Source organism: Clarias gariepinus, chromosome 13 (assembly GCF_024256425.1).
Source record: "Clarias gariepinus isolate MV-2021 ecotype Netherlands chromosome 13, CGAR_prim_01v2, whole genome shotgun sequence".
NCBI lineage: Eukaryota > Metazoa > Chordata > Actinopteri > Siluriformes > Clariidae > Clarias > Clarias gariepinus.
The window spans coordinates 14,226,675-14,237,448 of NC_071112.1; the positions used below are offsets into that span (position 1 = coordinate 14,226,675).

Sequence of the window (10,774 nt, forward strand, 5' to 3'; positions counted from 1 at the left end):
CTTGTGTGTTTTTATGTTGCCTGAAAAAAAAAGAACAAATGCACAGTGTATGTTGTGAAAACAGCCCATAGACAGTTTATTGATTGGAATCACAATGTTGTCAGCGCAACCATTACATAGTGTGTTTGAGACATGCCACAAATAAAACACAAACAACATACTGCACAATCAAATTTAAATTTGATCATTCATTTTTCATGTTAGGTACAGATATTTACATGAAAAAGATATACACCTGTAATTTGGGGATTTACAGACACCTTATTCTATTTTTTCATTTATTTTTTTTACAAGGAGCTCGGGAGACAAAACTGAGGAGCATCCTGAGCCTTATAGGACATGCATTGGCTTGGTGCTTTCTTTTATGTGGAAAGCAAGAAAACAGCAACCACATTTTCCAGTTGTGCCAACACAAATTGGAAAGATATACAATATTAGTGGGATAATACATTCCTAATGTTAGGGTTTTTAATGTAGTAGGAGAACTCTTTTTTAAATTTAAAGATTAGTCCATTCAGTCTTTGTGAGGGCATTCATCAAAAGAAATATCTTAGGTTATTTATACCCTTGTTTTCATACCAATCAATTTTTTAAGCAAGATACTTTGTTGGTACCATTTATTAAGTGTATATGAGCAGCAATATGTTTGTTTCTGGTGAGTAAACTATGTTGTGGCTCAAATAATTAGCAAAAACCATTTTTCTCAATAAACAGTGTATAAATATTTTACAAAAAAAGTTTAATAAAAACAACATTTAGTGTGAATTTCTGTACCAAGCACATTTGTTGTTGATTGCTTCTTTATTATGGGAAGGACAAGCATTAATAAAGTCCTCCATAGAAAGAACTTACATGGGACAACTGACTTCGCAAAACTAATTATTCTCATTCATACACGCATCCTGTATGATACACGCTTACTGACATGATTAATGTGTAAATCAAAGGCAATGTATGTGACGTGGTTGGGCAGCTGTCATTTATATGCCAGTGTTTAAGACATTGAGTTAGTGATTTATTGGATATATCTAAATAGTACCTAGAACAGTGCCAACTTTGGTGTGTGTGGTAAAAAAATTGTGTATACAAAGTTGCCAGTTTATTAACCACTAGAAAGGTGTAGCTGATAAAATGTCAACTCGGAGTATATCAGGTTACAGCTACTAGACTCTTTACACACAAAAGCTAAGTTGGTCCAAGACAAGATGCACAATATATCGTTGCCCTTACAGATAGCTTATACAATACACACTGTAGTTTTTTGGGGGAAACATGCATCCAAGGAAAGAGATCTAATGGGCTGATGAATCACACATGTAAATCTTGCACATCTTTAGTATTATTAATGTAATCATTTATAAGGCCTCCTTATATTATTTGTCAAGGTTGCCAAAATAAGAGATAAAGATTAAACTTTACACTTAGTACATGCATGCAAATAACTTACATTTATAATCAGGTACAAGCACATTTGGGAGGCTAATTAACCCCTCTACCCTCCTTGATTTTAAGATCATACGGTTTTGATAAAACGTGAAACATTTAGTGTGAAATTTTGTTTTTACTGCCTGAACCACCGTAGGAAGTACAGTAGCTACTGTGGTAAATATGATCTGTAAGCATTGTAGCTAAAAATGTGACGTCTACCGTGGAGCACTTCACTGACTAACGATGGGAAAATGAAAATGGCTCATTTATTTTGCACACCATACATTGTTGCAATTTGAAATTAAATTAAGATGTATAACTCTTAGCATTTGACATTCTCATGCATACTAGATTTTCAACCACAAGAAGCAGGTTCATCTGAATAGTCCAAATATACTTCATCGTAATCTTGTGGAAATTGGCTGAACACGAATAAAACGTTACAACATATTCAGTCCAGACCATGCTGACTCGCATACCCTCACTTTGGCATGTCACACTGCAAAAGCAGTACAATAGATGGGTCACTCTTCGCTGCTTCTTTAAACTCATCGAGAGTGATTTGGTCGTCGTTGTTCTTATCCATCTTGCTAAAGATTCTATCCACCCTCTGTTCTGGTGTTAGGCCGTCTTCATTCATCTTCATCATGATCACAGTGCCAACCATTTTGTAAATTGCCTTCAAAAAAAGGTTATATACGTTATATCTTGATTCCCTTTATGACCAACCAAACTGTAACCTTTCACTTTGTGCTACCCTTAAATTATTGTTCTAAATCTGTTGAGTAATCTGTATTATGACAGTGATGGCAAACAGATGACATTTTGACTTAATAAATGCCAGAACCAAAACTAGCTTTAATTTTAGCTTAATATGGCACATTTTGGACTTTTTGAGTTTTCTTCGTTAGATCATGTAAGATTTCCACACTTTACCTAGAAAAAACAAATTTCTATACAGTGTAACTTCTTGTCTTATTGTGCATATTACTCAATAAGGTTCTTAAGAACTATGCAGTAAACTTTAAAGCATTCTGTTTGTATCTGCTCCCAAACACATTTGTGCTTATAAGTAAACAGATTTAGAGGTAGACTTAAGATCTGAAACTTCTAGAATTATTGTTCCCCTACATTTTCTGCATTTAAAATTTTCTGATATTGAACCATATTTATAATTGTTAACTAGCTTTGTTTATGTACTCATGGACAGAAACATTGCACTATGTTTTAAATACTTATATATACAGAGTTATCCAAAAAAATGCACACACACTTCAGGAAAAAAAAAACTTGTATGAATCTTTTAATACTAAATTTATTGCTATACATTATATAGAGTGGAAATTTTAACTTAATAAACGAGTGAGGACCTGATATACAAGTAGCACGTATGCATGTTGTCTGCCAAACATCATGTGATCACAACTGAGCCAACAGTTATTCTCTCGCGCACGCTGTGGGATTGTGGGTAATCATCTCCCATGCTCAGTCTCAGTGTGTGTGCGTCACTTGTACAGTCAACCTCCGTGCGCGTGTACTGTTTATTATAACAGTGACCACTAAAGATCCAGTTTTCAAAGTCTCTCTATGTCAGAGAGCAGTGATTCTGACACACGAGTGTCATTAGAGAAGTTCCTTGTTAAAGAAGTTTCCCAACAGAGTAGTGTTTCCTTTTATGTGTGTATTTGTGCATGCACGCTGTGAGTGTGGGTTTATTTGTGCGCGCGTCTGTGTGTGAAAGACGCACAGTAGACCCTGCCTCCTCCTCTCCCCCCTTCTCTCATCCTACTTCAGCTTCACACACACACTAACAGAAACACTGCTTTGGCAGGGTTCTTCTCAAGGGGAAGTGCAGGTTAATTTTTTTAGCTTGTTTACTTTACATTTTGTATTCATTATTTTTATAAAAATATTTTTTGGTTGTGGAATGAATCATCAGAGTTTCCCATTGAAGAATCCCAAAATGCAGTAAGCATCTTTTTTTTTCAGGTGATAATTGATGGTTGACAATTAAGGATGTTTCCGTTCCATACTCTGCTGTTTAATCTCAGACTCGTGATGAATCCATGTCTTGTCACCAATAATGATTCGCTTTAAAAAAACTTTCAGCATCTTTAGAATATTCATCCAAATTTTGTTTACAGATATCTAAACACTTCTGTTTATACTCTTCCATGAGGTGTTTTGGCCCTTAGACCACAAATAACCAATCAGTGTTGATCAAGATGTTGATCTTCTTTCATGCACATCACAAGTTACAAATGAACTGATGTAACATGTTCACAGCTGCACAGCAGTGACTGTGCTCTCAATAGAGCATGCTAAATTAGGTGTTACTTTATTGTAGATAACCTTTTTTTCTGGTGTGATGTACACAGATTTTTGTATAGAATCAAATTTTCTTTTAAATTTGACAAAAATAGTTTTTGTAAGAAATTGATATGTGCAAGTTTTTTTTTTTTGTCCATGAGTATACACTGATCAGCCATAACAAACAACACAAATAATTTTGCCCAGTATTGTGGCAGCACTGGCACCTCGGCGCATGACTCCACAAGATCTCTGAGGTTGTGGTGGGGTGTCTGGCACCAGGACACTTGCAGTCGATCCTTTTTGTGCTGTGAGCACCGTAGTGGGGCCTCGGTGGATTTTACTTGTTTGTATGTGGTGCAGGCATAGATGAGCCTGGGGTACCCAGTCTGTTTACTGCTATATGATCGGTAGTCAATGTAAATGTGTTAATGTTATGGCTGATCAGTATAGCTCCAACCTGTGCATAAAATAATGGACTAGGAAACACTGATCACAGAATGTTACATCCCAAGTTTGTATGTCCATGATGTTGATAAAAACTATGTTGGTAAAAAAAACTATAGATAAAGGAAAAACAGGGCAATGTCATTTCCCAAGTGACATGTTCAACTGATTCAATTAGTTTGGTTGGACTGGAAAATTTACTTCCTGTGTTATAATGTAGACTGGAAACCACAAACCAATATGTTTTCTAGATAAGAGCGTCTTCTGTAAGTCACTATAGATAAAGCTGTTGAAAAAAATGCTCTGTGCTAAATGTTGTAAAAAAAAAAAAAAAAAAAAAGAACAGTAGTAGAATGTCAGCATACCTCTATAATTTCCAACATTTCAACTCGAGTGATTTTGCCATCTCCATCTAGGTCATACATGTTGAAGGCCCAGTTAAGCTTCTGCTCAAAGCTTCCTCGTGATGTGATGGACAGGGCACAAATGAACTCTCTGAAGTCAATAGTACCATCCCCATTCTTATCAAAGGTTCTGAAGGCATGCTGTGCAAACTTTGATGCATCACCATAAGGGAAGAACTGCAAGAAACACACTCAATTATATTCAGTTTACATTCGCTAATATTTCATTTCCGTAGCTAAAGATTCACACTACAATATATTTAATATGTACAGTATAATAGCATTACAGATATATTTCAATAAGTGCTAATATTTTGCATTTCTCTGGCAGAAGAAAGTATTGATAACAAAACTGTCAATTTACAAAAAGCCTTGATGACCAAAATGATTTTAGAAAAGTAGGCTTTTGGGTGTGAATGTAAAACAGCAGGTTCATTGTAAATTGTTTGATTTACACTTCCATTATTGAACATCACAGAGAAAGGGTCGGCTGCACAGTCAAAAAAGTAGAATCTTTTTTGAACATTTGAATTATATTGCAATAAAATACACATTCTGTGAAAGCAAATTTGAAATGCTTTAAAATGAGAAAGAACTATCAATGCAGGGGTCTTCCCATTAAAAGCATTTCTTATGTCTCACTCATATTATTGTAGGTAATAAAAAGACAACATGATAAAATGTTTCATTTTCCCACCCAGGTGAGTGTAATGAAGTGTATAATTCCGATGAATTACACATTGTGAAATAGATTTTGATGCCGTTCTGGTTTTTGCCACTGAACCTTGGTTGGTTTCTTGCTAAGTGAAGTGTGTAGATATTTAATTATTGTGGCCCATATTGTAGCAATTGATAGAAAAGTCTGTTATTCAATGAAGGACCTTTAAAACATACTCACCTTAACATACAATTGCTGGAATTCATCCAGGTTTAGTTTGCCACTGGGACAATCTTTCAGGAAGCCCTTGTACCACTGCTTGAGCTCATGTTCATTAAATTCTGTGTTCTTCACCAGGTCCTCCATCACCTCAGGGGTTAGCTTACTGTTCTGTTTCCCCATGATCTTTGTAGAAAAGAGTAGTATGTTTAAATATATTCATACTTGATTTTTTTTTTTTTAACAGTCTTGTGGGAAATTATATACATAATCCTATATAGATGTTTCTCTATACTCGAAAAAGATCATACAATATCATAACAGAACAGGTCATATAAAGAGGTAAAGGGATTTTTTAGGACCAAAAACGAGTGCACTTATAATATGGCTGGTAAGGATTATTTGACTTACAATACCCCTTTAAGAGTTTACACAATAGACAAATATTCCTAAATAATTAATTAACAATTTATAAATTGTTCTGACTTATTTATGATAAATTAATTAATGATTCATTTAAGTTTAAGAGGTTTGTTACATGATGCAATTTTGGTAATTTAGTGGTACACAAACATAAACAGTTGCAGTTGAATCTCTTATTGGCCTGCTGACCAGATGCACATTACAGAGTTAATCACTAGCAAATGAGATTACATTTAATTTATGGTTCAGACATTACATTATTTACACATTAGAAAACACAGACACATTAGAAATGTAAAGATTGACTGTCACATACTGCCACATGGATGGCACTAACTCTTAACTTAAACAAACATAATCAATGAGTTTCACTGTTTGAATTATTACTTATTATTATTTATTTTCCAATTTTGGATGCACTGCATGGAGTGGCCAAATTCAAAGTCCACTGGCATTTTTCCTTACGTGTGTTTTTCTATTTAGACCCAGGATGACTTCAAACTTAACACTATATGATTAAATACAACCAGGTATACCACCACTTGACTTTAAGCTTTGGGATCATGTGAAGTCAGTAGTCCATCAGATCTAGGTCTGAAACTATTGTTGCACTAAAGAAAATTGTTGCATCTCTGTGTGTAACAACATCAGTTCTGATACATTAACAAATGTTCAATGTTCTTGTATTCAGTGTATGCATAAGTGCTGTCTGTCAAGTTGAGCATTTGTTGTTTTACCATAATTTATTATAAAAAAAAAAACTCTTTTGAATATGGAACCACAGTTTGGGCTTGCCGAATGGGGTCCCACATTTGGATTACATTTCATTACAGATAATATTATTGACAGCACCTTTACTGAAAAGTAGAATCATTCACATGAGTAAATGGATTTCACATAAACGCCACAAGTTTGTGCAAAACCTTAATCAGGAAAAGAAATCGGGAAAAAAAAAATCCAATTTAATCCATTGGTCATTTGAACACATGTTATTAGAAAAAAATAGGCATGAGGTACAATAAATCTTACCTTTTGTATTAAGCAATTAACATGGTTAATATCACCCATATGCTCACATTTACATAGGGACCTAGAACTAGTACAGATGTTCAGGATATTGAGCATTTTGAGAGTGAAGTTCAAAATAGCCTAGATCTTAACAGCAAACATAATCGCCTTTATTAATTTCAATTCAAACTAATATATTACATTCCACTCAGTAATATGTATTACCACACACATGTACTCAGGAGCACGCACACATAGTTGGGCTGATAGAAGTGGCCTCTCTCCAGCCTCCTCACCATTTCATTTGGCTCGTTTGCTGCCTAACCTGCGCGCAATATTATGTAACAAGTGGAGCTGTGTAGCATTGCGCACTCAGAGCAACGGCAGGAAAAAGCGTTGGTGATTTTTTTTTATTTTTTTAAAAACGACTAATTACCGACAAACAGAAATGGTTGTATTAATCAGGCTGCACCGGTAACTAAACCTCCAGGCCGTTATGTAAGACCGCTGAGAGCTCCTTCAAGCTCCAGTCGCACAGTGAATGACCTTGAGAAAGGAAAGCATTAGGAGACACAGCAATATATTCATTTCGACACCACAAACACGCACACACACGCTAATTAACGTCATGCAAAGGAAAGAGTGAGCATTAGTGATTTTAAAATGAGCACAGACTTTGCGTCTTAAGGCGTAACAGTTTATTACCTATATACCTCATCCAAAGCACCTACGGATCTACATATCACGCAGATGGGATGTATGAGCACACCTCGATCCAATGTCAAAATGAACATCATATTTCATGCCTTCCATTTTGAAATGCTGAATTTGACAGATCCCGCAGGAAAAAATACGCAATCACGTTTGTGGACGGATGCCACTGAGCCGGACGAGCATCACGAATGATTGCTGGATGCTGTGTTTTTTCCCCCCTTTCCTTGAGACTGTTTCTGAGGTATGGGTTTTGCGTTAAATGAGCAGAAATACGACGTCAAGATTCAAGACACATGCAGAACACCAGTAAGCACTTAGGTGATTTGTGGCCAGGGTGTGTGTGATGTGTGTTCTTCTTCAGCTTTAACTGATTTCATAATGATCACATAAGCAACACATACACGGTGTGCGGAAAACAGGCCGAGCACCGCAGTCACAACCTACATGTGAAGATTCTCACTCGTTCACACACCCATGCACTCATTCATTCATTTGCTGCGTCTTAAGGAAGGAATGGAGGCAAAACCCTAGCTATATGCATAAACACACACACGGTCTACACAAATCAGGTGCAATCAGATCAATACTCTGCACATCTTGTATACAGAAAACCGTGTCTTACCTTCCAGTAAACTGGGATTGGGTTTAGTGGAAGTGTGTAGGTTACTGGTGCTGAACAAACCGCCCGGGACCTTTAAGATTTTTTTGCCTGAGCACCTAGGGAGTCTCCTTAGATTCCGCTTCTTTTAGTAGGTAAACCTTTTCCCCGGCGCGTGTGGATGTAATTTCGAAGCGAACGATCCGTCTTCTCCAAACACACACACAAACGCACACACTGCGCTGGGCTACGCGACGCCACGCACGCGCCACGCACCGAGCATCACGAAATGAGCGGATACAGCGCTGCGCCAACGAGCCTCGGCGTGTTCTCCGAGTTTGCGCAAACTGAACGTTCCTTTCTCTCAAGGCTCAATGCAAACATCCCATTTTAACCGTTAGTGGCCACGCAGGCAGTGTTGAGGTATGAGGTATGATGGATCTATGATTTGCGCAGATGGTGGCTCGTGGTACAGCACTTGGACTCTAATCTCTGACAGTAAAAACAGGACTGCTGACTGTCTTATATATGAATAATTAATAAACTGTTGCAAGGGGGAAATGTACACACACTTAATAATGGCTACAATAGATCTCATGCATAAGCAATTGTTGTGTTGCTGATATGAGAATGCGCAAAAGGTTGATTTTTATTTGAAAGAGACTAGCCAGTGTTGTACTATTGGACTATGAGTTATTATTTTCCAATATAGAAAATAAACTTTCAGATACAATGCACAATATATATACGAAATATAATATAAATACTCTGTTAACATCCACACTCACATGGGCACTTACTCATTTAGGCTGATCATTCCATCTGGTAGCAGTAGCACAATGTATAAAAGTATGTGGGTCTAGAGCTTCAGGTAATGTTCACATTAAACATCAGAATGGAGACAATTTGTTTCCCTGTGACTGTGGCATGGTTATTGGTACCAGATGGGCCGGTTTGAGTATTTCAAACACTGTTGTTTTCTGAGATTTTCACACACAATACATTTTGGCATTTGGCAGACGCCCTTATCCAGAAGGATTTACATTTTACAATTGCAATTAACATTTTACAGTGGCAACTTGGTGCTGCAGGGGTTTAAACCTGGGACCCTCTAATCAGTAGGCTAATACCTTAACCACTGAGCTACCCCTACTCCCTACACATCTCTGATTTTACACAGAATGGTGCAGAAAACAAAAAAACATCAAGTGTACAAATTTATGGCAGCAAGAAACACCTTGCTGACAAGTAAAATTAAAGGATAATTGCTAGATAGATCAAACCCAGAGGTGGATGAGCTACAAAAGCAGAAGACTGCATCAGATTCCATTAGTCAAGAACAAAAATTTAAAGCTATCCAGGGCACATGATTTTTTCCAAATCGTTAGCGCATATACTGTAAGTCACAGAGCTCACAGTTTTTAATTCTGATGTTCAATGTAAAAGTTACTTAAAGCCTGACCTTTATCTCCATGATTATATGCACTGCGCTGTGGCCACATGATGGGCTGATTAAATAAGAGCATAAATGAGGTAGTACAGGTGTACAGGTGTTGCAATCAAAGTGGCTGACAGGAGTAGAACATGATGTGTTCTACTGTTGTAGTCCATCTGCCTCATGGATTGTTGTGTTGTTCATAATATAACAACAAATATAATTAGTAACCAAAATTAACCAAAATAAACCTAAGCAATATACTAAAAATTAAACTGAATCAGTGAAACAGAATGTGCTACTGTATCCATAGAAGGTAAAACTAGGTGATATTCAAAACAGCTGCCAAGTGAATTTAAGACAGTAAAGCAGTGGAAGAGTCCAATTGAAATGTCATGTTAGGTTAGGATCTGATGATTGTGAAGGCCATAACACATCACTAGAGATCATTTTCATACTTATCAAACCACATCACATTCAGTGATCATACAGTATGTGTTCATTGGTTGGAACATTATCATCTTGACATAGACCAGGTCTGTCAGGATAGAAATTTCCTTATATGATAAAGTTGATTAGTCTGAATAAACTAGTGTTGATTTGCAGTAAAGCTTCCTCTATTAGGAAAAGTGCGTCCAAATCAAGGCAGCAAAAGAAACTTTCATAAGGCAAATATTTTTTTTATCTTTACAGTATAATGACTATACTGTATAATCGTACACAATGTTCCCCATGTATGGTTGGAACATTATGTAAGTTGCTTTAATAACTATTAGACTGAGAAAGCACCAGAGCAGTGACTTGCTCGCAAAGATCACTGGAAAATGGGTTGCTGCATAACTTGTGGCATGAGAAATACCCACAGGAGGATATAGATGGATAAAATGAATTAATAAGGCAGAATCACAGAGTAGTTATAATGTGGATTGCTCAGCCACATTACCCACTGTTGATGGTTAACTTAAATGGTTGCAGAGAGACAGATAGAACCAAACTGTTGAAAAAGAAAGAAAAACACCTTACATGCTCATTTGTTTCATATTGGCAGTGAATTTTGATGCAGAATATTACCGATTATACGTAAAAGAAAAAAAAAAAACATTAATACAATAATTAAACAATATGCTTGC

General features: G+C 36.4%; 1 protein-coding gene across 1 annotated transcript; it reads right to left on the minus strand.

The window, feature by feature from the left end:
- Positions 1 to 50: 50 nt before the first annotated feature.
- vsnl1b (visinin-like 1b) lies at positions 51 to 8,671 on the minus strand. The gene is made up of 4 exons (XM_053509650.1): positions 8,234 to 8,671; positions 5,488 to 5,652; positions 4,551 to 4,766; positions 51 to 2,107 (listed from the first exon to the last, which is right to left on the minus strand). Exons 2-4 carry the CDS (start codon positions 5,647 to 5,649, stop codon positions 1,910 to 1,912), a joined length of 576 nt encoding a protein of 191 aa, XP_053365625.1. The 5' UTR covers positions 5,650 to 5,652; positions 8,234 to 8,671; the 3' UTR covers positions 51 to 1,909.
- Between the last annotated feature and the right edge of the window lie 2,103 nt (positions 8,672 to 10,774).